General features: G+C 43.1%; 1 protein-coding gene across 1 annotated transcript; it reads right to left on the reverse strand.

The window, feature by feature from the left end:
• Positions 1 to 387: 387 nt before the first annotated feature.
• Positions 388 to 12374, reverse strand: axdnd1 (axonemal dynein light chain domain containing 1). The gene is made up of 24 exons (XM_036519493.1): positions 12174 to 12374; positions 11754 to 11857; positions 10985 to 11087; positions 10228 to 10313; positions 10018 to 10074; positions 9649 to 9757; positions 9230 to 9351; positions 8992 to 9132; positions 8373 to 8477; positions 8061 to 8181; positions 7540 to 7641; positions 7226 to 7392; positions 6735 to 6804; positions 5131 to 5365; positions 4661 to 4877; positions 4231 to 4324; positions 3941 to 4143; positions 2853 to 2943; positions 2590 to 2724; positions 2228 to 2302; positions 1687 to 1826; positions 1486 to 1563; positions 1214 to 1344; positions 388 to 548 (listed from the first exon to the last, which is right to left on the reverse strand). Exons 1-24 carry the CDS (start codon positions 12372 to 12374, stop codon positions 388 to 390), a joined length of 3048 nt encoding a protein of 1015 aa, XP_036375386.1.
• Positions 12375 to 14363: the final 1989 nt, after the last annotated feature.

Raw genomic sequence — 14363 nt, forward strand, 5'->3', positions numbered from 1 at the left:
TATATTGTTTTCCACTGATCGACAATATATGCTTTTCATACATTCACTTCAAAACAGTCAATGTGATCAGTCATTGATATCCTCTATGATAAGGCAGTGATGTGACTATAAAAAGGAAAAATCTCATAACCATATTAACAAGAAATTAACAAGAAAAACTGATTTAAAGATTTCCTGACAAAATGAAATTACAGTGCAAGGAATACAGTTAGACATGTCTTATTCTGAGTATAAGGAAATCCTTCGCATTCCTCTAAAATACTGTTTGTTCTTTTTAAAACTCATCTCCTGTTTGTTTCACAAGACAGATGCGTACTTCAACACTGTGTGTTTTTGTTTTGCAATAAAATGTTTCTTCACATAAAGCACTGTACATCTTCAGGTAAATCACATGGTTGACCTCTGGGAATTTTGGGGAGTGCCTTGCTGGATTCCGCGTTTCTTGGTTGGCTGGCGCTGCTTGGGGCTGGGTTCCGGTTTCTCAACCACTGTTTTATGTTCCACAGGCACACCCTTCCTGGGAGGTGTGGCTGCTGACTTTTTGTTCTCTGAAACACAATTTCATGATCATGTGGGGGAACTGAAATACCCTTGAATATTGGAAACTTCAGATCAAATCCAAAGCACCGTGTATTGTTGCTTTTTGCTCCACAATAGACAGATATCTACAGAGCTGGTACAGGTGTTACTGTATACAGGCTGCTGTCTACTAACACTTTTTCCAGTGCATCAGAAGACAAAGGACATACAGTACCAGTCAAAGGTTTGGACACACCTCCACATTCCACATTTTATAATAATAGTAAAGACATAAAAACTATGAGATATCACAACTGGAATTATGCAGTGACCAACAACGTGTTACACAAAATAATACTCTCTTCTATTTTAGATTCCTCAAAGCAGCCAAAAAATATATTAAAATTACTTTTTTTGGAAAGAAATTCATACATATAAATAGTGGAGCTGATGCCTATTTGTCTAAGACACAAACTCAAGCATTTAAGCATAACTCTTCAGAACAAAATGTCTTTGAATGAATGTTTCCCGTTATCTTAATCAGGTGTTTCCACACTTTTGACTGGTACTGTAGGAGTAAGATTAGAGCCAGAGAGTGCATTTCTTTACATTAGCATGTGATATCCTGCTTTCTACATGGCAAAGCCAACAACTTTGGATGCTGTTCTGTGCTGCATACAGAGGCCAGGCTCACCCTTCTGTTCCAGAGAGGCCCTGGCCTTCAGCTGCAGCTCTAAGTCACGGATCTTCTCCAGCGCAGCCTGCAGCGCCTCCTCGGTTAACAGGGCATGCTCCTCTGCGCTCTGGGCACGACTCTCTGCATCCCTGACGGGAAGAAGGGACATTGGGTCACAGAAACTCATGCACAGGTCACACCAGCTGACCCACATTCAGCCAGATACAACGTATGAAGACCCGCAACACATGCGACTACAAAAAGAGTAAAAAGACTAAAAAGCTCCTCACAGTAGCTGTAGCTGAAGGGTCTCCACAGTGGCCCAGGCCCTCTGGGTATCAGGAGTCTGAGATCTCACCACCGCCTTACTAGTCTGACAGAGGGAGAATCAGATTTTTTTTCAGTACTTTTCTCCAAATCAGATTTAACACCTCTCTTCATTCCCATATTTCTCCCCTCTGCTGCGCTTGCAGTCTACCTCTGCATAAAACGGGGAGCCAGACACAGACGCAGGGACAGTTTCCTCTGCTGCTGTCTTCTCTGTGTTGCCGTCACCATGACCTTCCACTGTCAGGGTGGAATATTCCTCTGTGTCCTTCCCCACTGGCTCTGGGCTCTCCCCCTCCTCGCCCTAAAGAGAAACCGCAAACACCTGATTTGAAGCATGGCTTTGACCGCACAGACGACATGCTGTAAGCGAGAGGCAGAGAGACACACAGTTAATCTGATCCTGAGAATAACACTTCACGCTGCCCTGCCGCCTGAACTGCTGTGATTTGTCACGCTGCGCAGAGGGGATTGTGCAAAATGGCAGAAAATAAACGCTGCCATTAAGTTTGGGTTTACAGTTATGGTTGAGCCTGTGAATTGGGAATACAAGTAGTGAAGATTGTATTATGCTTTATTTCTTTTCCATAGTTCACTGGAGACAGAAAGCCTAGTGTGAAGGACAAAATTGCACTGCTGGAAAGCCTAGCTCACCCCTTAATCAGAGTTAGCTCCCCGTCTTAAGGAGTGTAAACTCTGACTGACCTCTCTGACAGCCGCTGCCGCCTCCTCCTCCTCCTCCTCCTCTATATCCGAAGGTGGCGCTGTGTCTTCGTCTATCTAATAACAGAAACCTGGTGGTTAACTCTAGCACCAAAAATGAAGACCACCATTTCTTTTAATGCACACATTTTTCATGTGTCAAAACATACCTTCTATAACTTCATTATGACTACAAGTAGACAACCTTTCATGAGACAGACACTTGGGCCTTGGCTCTTGGGCCTCATGAAAATTCTCCACACAGTGTAAAGGTTAGTGGCATGAGGGCCCATGGGGTGACGCTGCAGGTACAGGTAGTGCAGAGCTGTGAGGCAGAGGTCAGGAGTGCAGTAGGACGTCCTCACCAGTGACTCCTCGCTGGCCTCCTCTGAGGGAACAACGTCGGGGGCCAGAGTCACAGACGCCTGCTCGCTGACCTCAAACCCCGTCACATCCAGCAGCAGGATACGGCAGGCCTCCCTCCACTCTCCACTCTCCCGCTGATGACCACACACAAAAATCACAGGCGAAAACATTGATGAAGAAGTCGTGGTGAAACTCCCTTTAATGTCAGAACTCAAATGCATACTGAGGTACCCAGAGATTGTTGCTTCAGATGGTTTAATACCTGGAGCTTGTTGAGCTCGTAGAGCTCATTCTCAGACTCGTCCTGTGCCTGGTGCTTGTGAATGTTCCCCTCTATGATGGGCAGACAGGAGCTGCACAGAGAGAGCATCAATCCACACTGGTGTCTCACCTAATTTATTTATTTTTTTACTTTTCCCCCTTGATGCAACCCTATTCTGAAATCAGCAATTATACGGTAACAGTAAAATTTTGGACATACCTGATGGGAAACATGCTTTCAAAGACTTTTTGACCTAAAGACTTATGCTTAAATGCTTGAAATTTGATTCTTGGCCAGGTATAAATAGTGAAGTTGATGCTGATGTACAAATTTCTTTCCAAAAAATTTTAATTTTAAGAATACTTTTTGCCTTTGAAGAATCTAAAACATTAGATAGTTTTTGATTTATTGAACAATTTTTTGGTCACTGCATAATTCCATTTGTGTTACTTAATAGTTTTGATGTTTTTATGATTATTCCAATATGTTGAAAATGGTAAAAAAATAAAGACAAACTGGTACTATATATTAGGCTCGTCTCACAGCGATGATCACTGCATCTGCTCAGGAGCCATTAAGAGAAACAAATGCAGTCCTTTGATACACTTGCACGCAGCGAACGGCTATTTTTCACACTACAAGTCACACTGCACACTACAGTGGAGTGGACATTCATTAGAGAGGCACTGCTCTGCTGATGTCATCCAAATGAATCACAGGTTGCCTGAGAGCATTGAGACACTGTACAGCACAACTTGCATTCAAAGCAAACACCTGAACCAATGAGCCACTCAGGAGTTCTCATCTCATTTTGAATGCATTCAAATTTTTGGCAGTTGCTTCAGGCCAATGCAAGAACCCAGGCAATCTGGTTTTGCATATGGAGAACTACCACCACCATCAGAACCTTGAGGCACACACTGAGAAGACACTGTAGAACTGGTGGTAACACTGAGGCCTGATGTCTTACCTTAAGGAGAGCATTCAGACTCAGCTCTTGATTTATGATGGATATCACTTTAATTCATGTGGAAAAGAATTTGGGTTTCATTAATTACTTAATCATTTAACCGATCAAGGAAGCGCACCTGATTAGGTATTTAGAGAAGTGGTCCAGTTTCTGTGTGAGGTGATTTGCATCTTCGACCAGCTTCTGGGGAGAGATGGTATGAGGGGCTTTGTTGTCAAGGCCGGGAGGCAGAGGAGGCCCCTCGTCATCACTGCAGTCTGGGACCATCAGCAGAAGCAGATCCACCATCCAGCGAGTCAGGGCAGAGTGGATGCAGCTTACCTGCCATCACACACACACACACACACACACACAATATTTAATGCACAGCACTCACCACACACAGCGTAAGAGCGACCTGTACTGTACCTCCTCACACAGCCTTTGGTTTTCACAGTCAAAGAAAGTGTCTTGCGTGGAGAGGAACTCGCGCATCATGGTGAAAACATCATGAATCTCAATCCTTGGACACACAGAAAAGATAGAAATTACATTTAAGTAGTACAACATGAGGGGTGTTATATGTGACACACATTACATTTCTGGCATTTAGCTGACGCTCTTACCCAGAGCGACTTACATAGGTTACAATTTTTACATGTTATCCATTTATTCAGCTGGATATTTACTAAGGCAATTACGGGTTAAGTACCTTGTCCAAGGATACAGCAGTAGTGCCCCAGCAGGGCATTGAACCGTCAACCTTTCGGTTATGTGTCCTGCTCCATACCACTATGCTACACTGCCACACACACAAACACACAGAATCATCTTACATCAGCTTTCACATCTCCCCCACCTGACGTGTGGTATCTGCTTCACCCTCTCACTGTCTGTCTGGGTGCTTGAAACTTGGTGGAGGGACTCCTCCGCCAGCTTTGTCCAGCTGCCCAGGTCCCTTTCCAGCTTCAGCCAATCGTAACGGGGGAGACCCCCAGGCTGGCCGCTGACAGCTTTAAGCCTGGTGGCCCACAGTTCCATTGCCCCAACCAGAGAGATCAGCAATTTGTGGACACCTAGAATGGCAGGAGGAGATAGATTACACTGCTGCAGCGATAGAGGAGAAAGAGTATGCTCACATTCACTGGTCTGCAAGTATTGTTAGTCTGGTCTGACACTGTTGCTCATTTAACTTGAATGGATACACTTCTGTTGTGCTGAAAGTTGCTCTGGATAAGTGCGACTGCTAAATGCATGTAATGCAATGTAATGAGAGGGATGACTGCTTGCTGGCTGTGTGCTGGTGGTGTTGCCCCGCTCCCCCCTCACCGCTCTCCCCAGTAACACGGGTCCCCAGCTGCCTGTGGAGCTCAGAGACGGCCCCGCTCAGCTCCCGCATGCTCTCCTGGCCCTTGGGGGGCTCCCCGTCCGCTCTAGGGTGTCTCCTGAAGAGCCCCAGGGCAGTGTCCACCCAGTCCTCCTGCAGCTGTGAGAGCAGGTTGAGGGTCTCCTGGCAGGAAAGAAGGTCCTCGCCCCCATAGCGCTCACACTGCACGGTCAGCATCTGAAGGTGTGAGGCAAATACAAGCAAGTCATGTGAAAATTTAAAAAAGGTATCTAACATTAACAAAGGGAATATAACTTCAGAACTGAAACATGTGAAACACACATATTATTAAAACACAATTTCACACTGCTCAGAATCTTAAACTGCATTTAAAGAGTATATCTTTTTTTTTTTTTTTTTACATACAGCACAACTTAGTGTTTATGAGGCCTTTCACATATGGCAAGTCTAGCCTAGTTCCTTCTGATAAACAAAGTTGGTTCACATTAGTTAAATGCTATTTAATTTCTTCTCTGGAGATATATATGACGTTGAACCTGTGCTGAATTTCAGTTTCTGTTGAATTCTACTGAAACAGATTCCAATGAATCACTTATCATGTTGAAAAACAGAAGTGCCAAAACACAAAAACAGAGGAATCTCAGTCAAATCAGCTCTTTTTTCCTTTATCTACACTGTCAGGATGCTGTTACTGCCCCACAGTACAACTCCACACATACAGTGGTAAATCTGAGGAACTGTGGGATGTTTTGATAGTGTGCAATATACAAATATGTTATAAATATATAACACCATTATTAATGGTTGAGTTGGTTTAAAATAACCCACAATATCCTGGCAACGTTTCAAGCAGTTATCTACATCTTCTAAAATAAAAAATAACATTTTTAATTTTTTAAATTTTTGTTTTTTTTTAACCCCATTCTGGAAATGCCATTTGCACATTAGTCTTGTTTCGCTTTGACATCCTCTGCACTCACATGGGAGTACTGGGGTGGTGAAGGCAACCTACTGATACACTCACACACCAGTAACGACTGTTTCTCATCACAAATCCCACAGTGAATCAGGACAGCGAACACCACATGGAGAAGAGGCGTGCCATAAGCACCTGACGAGCCACAGGGTGCCAGAGAGAACATATACTGCTGCTGTTACTGTGGGCTCTTGGTCATTCTAACTTCATACTTACCGTGACTGTGTATTACAGTACTTCCCTTTACTATCCAGAATATGTATTCTACAAGAGTTACCTGCCAACCCCTTCTGGGGCTCTCTAGGCCTACAGTTGCTAGAGGGCTAGCAACTGTAGGCCTCTGATTTGCATGGGATTAGCCCCAGTCTCCACATTCTGAACATAAATGGAGGTACATCTGAATGCTGATGGTGTATGTGAAAGGCCTCAAGGTGAGCTTACATCACTTACAGGTTACAGAAAAAATTAGGGAAATACCTCATGGCATTAGGTGGAGTACAGAAGTGGGATTCGCGTGTAAGCAAAATTTTATGTTTAACTTTACAGAAAAGCATAATATAGAACTGTATGAATGATTAGGATTAAAATTTAATACAAAAGGCCCCTTACCGCTGCCCAGTGTTTCAAGTCAACAAACAACTTGTCCTCTGACTCTTTTTCAAATTTCCCATCTGGGCTGCTACAAAAAAACAAATAAAAAAATAAAGAAAAAACACCAAAAGAAATGAGACAGACACTGATGATACTGACAGATACTGATGAAATGTGTGGCGGCAGTGTAGCATAGTGGTTAAGGAGCAGGACTCGTAACCGAAAGGTCGCCGGTTCGATCCCCGCTGGGCCGCTGCTGCTGTACCCTTGGGCAAGGTACTTAACCCACAATTGTCTCAGTAAATATCCACCTGTATAAATGGATAACTTTGTAAAGAACTGCAACCTATGTAAGTCGCTTTGGATAAAAGCGTCTGCCAAATGAATAAATGTAAATGAAATAATAAATTAAAACAGAACAAAACAAACCTGTAAGGTAAATTTGCCATAGAATTACTTCAGTCATTTCTGAGTAACAATTTTTAGTAAGTCTGTTCTGCCCCACTCACTTGATACTGGTTCCACAGAGCTCCTGCCACTGGGCAATGCCAGCTTGGACCCCCTTGATCTCTTCACACTGGCTGCGCTCGTGTTTGTTGAGCCTCTGTACGAAGCCAGCCACCACCTCCTTCCACTGGTCCGTCAGCTTCACAATGCGGCTCAGGTCCTCTGTATCCTGGAGGGAGGACACATGAGGCAAACCACCTACATTTTACTGACTGGACATTACAGGCCTTAAACATGGAGCTCAATGTGAGAAGTGCATCACAAACAAGGTTTACTCAACTCATGCGTTCAGGATTCTATAAAGGTGAGGTCTTACTTTGGATGTCAGGAGGGCAGTGAAGCGCTTTGCGGTTTTGGTCCAGGCCTGCTCACTGACGTGAAGCCTGCCGGCCAGCTGGAGGCTGTTTGCTTTGATCACCTGGGAATGACAAAGAGCCAAATGCTTTGTCTCCACCGACTTCAGCATTGTAAACCTGCTCTCTGATCTGTGTGCTAGCAGCCATATCATGCAAAGTTGAGGAATTGCCCTGGGTTTGGTAAAGTCTAAAGTCAACTAATTGACAAATAAATCAGAATTACAAATTAAATTTTACTTTTGATGTTTTTATCATAAATGTAAGAAAAATTTCACTTAAAAAAACATAATGGTACAAAAACTAGGAATGAATAAGTGACACAGCTATAAAAATCATCCATGAAAATGGTGAACTTCTCTCCACGATAAAGCAGTAGGGCCCCGAGGGGCTATGGCTGACACTAGGCTGGTGGAATTGAAGCATTGGTTGCATGTACATGTACGCACATGGAAATGACTGTGTGGGGTGACAGCCAGCCTACCTTGAGAGCCAGACTGTACGTGACTTTGCTCCAGCGATCTCTTTCATCGGTCAGCCTGGCCACCTGCCCCTCCAGCCGCTGTCTCTGCATCTCATATAGCTCACGGTACTCCCCCACCAAGCTTCAGGAGACAGGAGGTCACTGCGTTTATTTCCTGTTCTCTATATAACCATTGGCATTCTTATCACCTTCCTTTATGTAGTTTCTGAGATGGCTGTGTTCCACCTTCATGCTAAAGCTCAGTTCAGAGGGTTTACACAGACAGCAAATGCTGCCTCTACAGATGTCTACCCATGATCCTCAGCGCCTTACTCTGAGTTCCTGCGGGACTGCTCCAGGGCCTTCGCCAGCTCCTCCTGTGCTTTCTCCGCCTGCCTGGACACACGGTCATTAAGATCCTTCATCTGCCCCAGCTCCCTGAAACACACATGTCAACAGGCACAGACAGGAAGAAAATGCAAAAACAGGGTGAGGAGGAAGGCAACTGATTTCACTCTCTACATGACTGTTATAATTATGATTATTACTAAGCTACTCGACAGATGCTCTAATAAGGACAAGGGAGGATACTTACATTAAATGGCACAAAAAAGCAACCACAACAAGAACACAGCTGGAGCACAGACTGTCTCTCTCCTCTCTGTATACATATACATATTTATTGATTTAACAATCTAGCTACGTATAATGTGAATCCTGTATTTCTTCTAGTAATTTTATTTGATTTCTTCATCTTTTCTATACTAACTCCCCCAGCTGGCACATTGGCCCTCACATACACACAGACACATGCACAGACACACGCACACACACTTGCACACGTGCATGCACACACAGACACACACAGGCATGCACGCACTCACGCACGCACACACACACACACACACACACACACACGCACGCATACAGAGGCACACCAATCCTGCCTCACGTGTTGAGCTGGGTGATTGTGCCCTTGAGGCAGACGATCTCCTCTGTGAGGCGTCGGTCCAGGGCCCGCTGCGCCAGCGTCTCCGTGTGGAGCCCCTTCAGCTGTTGGGGGATGCGTTCCAGCAGGGCCGCGTACCTGCGCCTGCAGCAAAGCGCACCGGCACCGTTACAATGCACGGGATACACCCCATCGGCCGGTATGGGCCCTGCCGCCCCTGCACCTCTACAGCCCCGCTGACCTGAGCTTGGCCAGCAGCTGGCCTCTCTCTGCGCACTGCACGCTGACCTGCCGGATAAGCTCGTGGAAGATGGCGTTGTAAATGTTCTGCTCCACCCGCACCAGCTCTAGCAGACCCTCCATCTAAATATAAATACATCAATTCATCAGATCTCATTTGATCAACTTCACCTGAAATTGGGTGTGTGTCTTTGAGAAAAACCAATGACTGAAAAACTGTAACTATATTGAATACACTGATTTATAATACATAAACATGCACATATTTTTTTTACACACTGCCAAAAATGTATGTCTTGCTAGAAATGTACAGAAATGTTGGCCTTCTTTAACATTAGCAGGTAGGGAGACGTACACAAAGCTTACATCTCTAATGACACCAGGACGTGAATCATTACTAAATAAAGAGTAGCAGCTAACCTGGGAGAGCTCCTTCAGCTCTGTGAACTCTTGATTGACCCCTGCTTTGTCCAGCATCTCGTCCATCACCTTCATCAGCTGCACAGCCTCCAGTCGGCTGCTGGGCATCCTGACAATTCCCAGGACATCCTATTGTTTGTTAACATTCACATTCTTGTCTGCAATGTGGGTCATTTCCAACTGCTTTGGCAATGTAATTCCCGTCATCAACATGAGTAATAACAGCAACTTCAGCAACAAAAATCTTCACAGCAGCAATATCAATAACCATACCTTCAGGGCATTTTCACAACTCCCTCTCTTGAAACAATCTATTTTCCCCAGTTTGTGGATATTTCTAATCTGCATCTGACTGACATGTCTACTCACATCGATGGGAATACTCTAAGCCTCTGCTCCTCGTCTTCCAGTAGTACTGTGTATTTGCTGAAATGAGACAGAGTGTACATGAAAACCAACTAATCATGAAAACAGAAACATTTAAAGAGTGCAAGAGAGGGGAAAAATCTTTCATTTAAATGAACAAAATTAGCGTATTTGATAGATTAGGGCTGGTTTTACTGTGCTGTTTCAACTCACTCTTCATAGCAGTTCAGGCCCACCACCCCTCTGTTCTTCACTATATGAAACTCCTCAGGGATCAGGCTCTCCTTCAGACTCACGTCCTGAGGGATAAACATCAGATGTGAATTTTAACAACATCTGCCTGGACCAGCAGTGCCAATTCATTTCATCCAATACCAAGAGGACTCAAGATTCAACCAATGACTAACTCTCAGCCACAGTCGTCAAAAATTCACACATTCATGAAAACAAAATACAAAAGCAGAGCCAGTTCTTTCCATCCCACAAGTGATTAACATGAACTCCGAGGAAAAATTTACAGTTGGACATATAAAGTACTAGTCAAAAGTTTGGACACAACTACTCATAGCAGGGTTTAGATTCTTCAAAGTAGCCAAAAAATATGTTATTTAGAAAAAATTCACACACAAGCATCAACTATTTATATTTGTATAAGAAACAAATTTCAAGCATTTAAGCATAAGTCTTTAGATCAAAATGTCTTTGCATGCATGTTTCATATTATCTTAACTAGGTGTGTCCGAACTCTTGACTGGTATTGTAGGTACAAAGCACATACAAAGTCAATGGCCCTTCCCAGGCTGGATTATAAATGCAGAGTTCATACAGCTAAACACATTCCCTGTGATTTATTTTCTTAGAATCAGAGGTGAATCAGAGGTGAGGTTAGAAAAGAGGTGCTGATTAATGTTGTGATGCTGTGTCATCCAGAGGGTATTCTGTGAGGGAGGCTTTGCCCTTCGCTGCTTGCCTTGTGGGTGTCCTGGGAGTGGGTGCTACCTCTGTCTGTCACAGGCGGAAGGGGCGTCCTGGCCCTCTGAGAGACCATGGCATCACACAGGAAGGAGATGTCCCTGTGCATGCAAACATCACATTCAGACATTCACACTTCCTTAAACACTGCCATTAGACACAAGTACATATACATTCAGGACGCACACAAAATGCATTCATTCATTAATTCCAATTTTGCCCTTCAAAATATAACCACATAAAAAGGAAAAAACCTACCATATCATTGACTTCAGAAATGACTTACTTTTTACTCTAGAATTATGTTTAGCACCTTACTGAAAATATGAAGATTAGACCTTGTAAAATGTTATGAGACCTTATGGTTATGATTCAACCAGATGAATGAAAAACACTATATGTTACATCAATGTTAACCAAAAATATCATCATGTGTGGGGCATGGATAATTAAAAGCAAATACGGCTGAGAGTTTAAGGGAGTTGTCTTCCAAAAATGTCAAACACGTTTCAATGCCTTGCTTTGCCAATATTCCCCTCTGAAAATGGAATTTGTGCTTTTTAATTTTTTACATATAATTCACCCTTAAATTAATTTCAACCTCAGACTCACAAGAAATAGATATAAAATAGGAACCAAAGAGCAATACAAGATTCTATCCAAAATAAACAAATGAATGATATCTGACAAAACTGGATTTGTAACAAAAGGTGCAATTTCTGCTTGTTATGTATTTAAACACTGCCTATAGACATTACAGTCGATACCTGCCAGCTCCAGTCAGTGAAGTGGGCTGGTCCAGAAGGTGCTTGTATTTCTTGCGGCCAACAGGATGATGCCATACTGCGTCTGTGCTGCGCATCCCATGGACCTGTTGCAGATAATCAGAGGGCAATGTCTAAAAGACAATGTCATTGTCTTTAGAACAAGAAAACTGAAAATGGCACCACTAGTCCTACAAGGGTATGGGGTCCGAATAGCTGGGAATTTATTCAAGCTAAACTAAGTTACTTTACTGAGATACTGATCCAGGACCCTTGTGTCTAAGCATATTTACAACTGGGAAATTACAGCATCACAGAGACCCTAAGAAACCCACCAAGCTTTTAAGAGGGGAGTTGCCTTTGCAAGAGGTGTATTTTTGTATAATATTGTGATGCACCATGCGGTGATATGTCAGCACTAACCTTGAAATCTTTAGGTGTCTTGGTGATTTTTTGGCCCTGCAGGGGTCTCTCCAGGGGACAGACAGTAGAAACAAGTGTAGTCAGGAGCTCATCTGGAATTAAGTCACTGTGTAATGACACAAGCTCCAGTTTAGGCCGCTCCACAGCAACACACTTCTCTCTGGGCTGCGGGAGTTCTGCTGAAACTGATGAAACGCACATGTAAGTTAACAGCTCACTAAGTAAACATGAATGGGAAACTTTGTCAGACCATTACCATGCTCTCAACATCTGTACATTCTTCTTTTCTAACTAATAGTCTTCTCTTCTTCTTTCACTGAACGTGTGATTACCGAACCGTAGCATTGCTGATCTATGGTCACGTGACACAATTTTTTCCCAAGGCTCAAAGTGCCATTTCTCTGGCAATGTTACTTTGAAAGTGAACCAGTAATGTTTCCAAGATGGGAGCTGGAAAATTTAAACGAAAGCATGCATTCCGGAATAATTTAAGGCATGTTACATTTCAAACAGTGCAAATACGATAGATGAAATAGAGCTAGAGAAGGAAGTAATTCGCCAGCTACTTATCCTAGCTACAATAACTACCTTGCGTTATCTGCCTGCAAGTTACGGTTGTAAGATAACTTAAAGTTATACTGTACCTCTTACATCTCCCATCGCAGACGAAATAGCGTGACTCGAATTCACCAGTCGTACCTTCGTGAATGCCGAGGTTGATTGACTTATTTTCGCTGACATGGCTTGCTATTTAGCTAAATTAACGTTTGCTCACATATTATTGCCATGCTGCCTCAATCCGGGTCCTGACGTATCCATGGAAAACATAAACATCCCTTGCGTGCCGCAAGACTGAGAGTTGCCTGCCTCTCTACACGGTTAAATTACCTAGCCAGATAGATAGATACCATACAAGTTGCATGGTAGAAGAAACCAACATAGGTTCAACAGTTTAGGTAAGATTTAGCTGTCTGTCTACAGCAATCCATGAACTGGGATTAAATGGTGGAGAATTTTCAGTTTAATATGCGTTACACGTCGACAACAATGGTTAACTCGTGTGATAGATTTTTAAAGCACCTCGCTGGTAAACATACTTGTATTAATTCATTGGTTAATTTACATTTACATTTACTCATTTAGCAGACGCTTTTATCCAAAGCGACTTACATAGGTTACAGTTCTTTACAATGTTATCCATTTATACAGCTGGATATTTTACTGAGGCAATTGTGGGTTAAGTACCTTGCCCAGGGGTACAGCAGCAGTGTCCCAGCGGGGATCGAACCGGCAACCTTTCGGTTACGAGTCAGTAAGTATGGCCGGCAGTGTAGCAGTAGTAATAAGTAATTCTAAGAATAGTTGCTTCAAACCACAAGCAAATATTCGATGTGTGGCTAGCCAGTGTGAGAATGACTGCAGACTGTTAAACTCGTTAACCCAGACTAAAGTGTATGTTCACTTTGCCAAGGTCGAGCAATCGTAAGAATTAAACTGATTCTGTGAAATTGCACTTGAATATCTTGTGTTTGTTATTTGCAATTTCTCCCACACAATACACAATCAAGGCAATTCTTAAAAATTCAAGAGGGATAAATTATTCAGTGTGTAACTGCAATGGCAGACCTGTTCCTTTTTACACAGCGAGTTGCTTAATTGCTGAAATGAGACCTAATGTTAAGCCTTTACACCTAATATAAATACGCAATATTCTTGTTCCAGTGCATCTTCATGTTGAATTCCTTCTGGCTGCACTGTTCAACACTGAGTTGAATGGCTTCCAAGCTGAAAAGAATGCATCATCCCCAACTGGAGCAAATGCTGACAAATGTAATAGTAGAACCGGGGTGTGAAGCAAGTCTACAGATCCATTCAGTCAGACATACAGGGAAGTTATAAAAGGGAAGTTTTACTTGGGGCTCTAGGAGCTAAAATACCTGAGAATATTTGAGATGCCTGGGGTCTCTTTCCAGACCAGGAACCTCTAGTACTTTGTGGATCAATAGACAGTGCCGCCATTAAAATTACCTTCTCATTGCATGTTTCTCCCTATCACTTCATTGACTTGCTGGAGGATTTGCATCATCCAACAATGCTTTAAGTACTGTTTAATGACATTTCTGGGCTTGGAACAAATGTTGCTTATGATTGTTCTTAAATGTATCTTTGACTGATCGGAGTACAGATGAT

This window comes from Megalops cyprinoides, chromosome 2 (assembly GCF_013368585.1).
Source record: "Megalops cyprinoides isolate fMegCyp1 chromosome 2, fMegCyp1.pri, whole genome shotgun sequence".
NCBI lineage: Eukaryota > Metazoa > Chordata > Actinopteri > Elopiformes > Megalopidae > Megalops > Megalops cyprinoides.

Coding starts and splice junctions, on each gene's coding strand:
- axdnd1 (XM_036519493.1), bottom strand. CDS start 12,374: ATGTGCGTTTCATCAGTTTCAGCAGAACTCCCGCAGCCCAGAGAGAAG. Junction 8,478..8,991: donor ACAATCACCCAGCTCAACAC/GTGAGGCAGGAT, acceptor TGTGTGTTTCAG/GGAGCTGGGGCAGATGAAGG. Junction 549..1,213: donor GGCCTCTCTGGAACAGAAGG/GTGAGCCTGGCC, acceptor ATTGTGTTTCAG/AGAACAAAAAGTCAGCAGCC.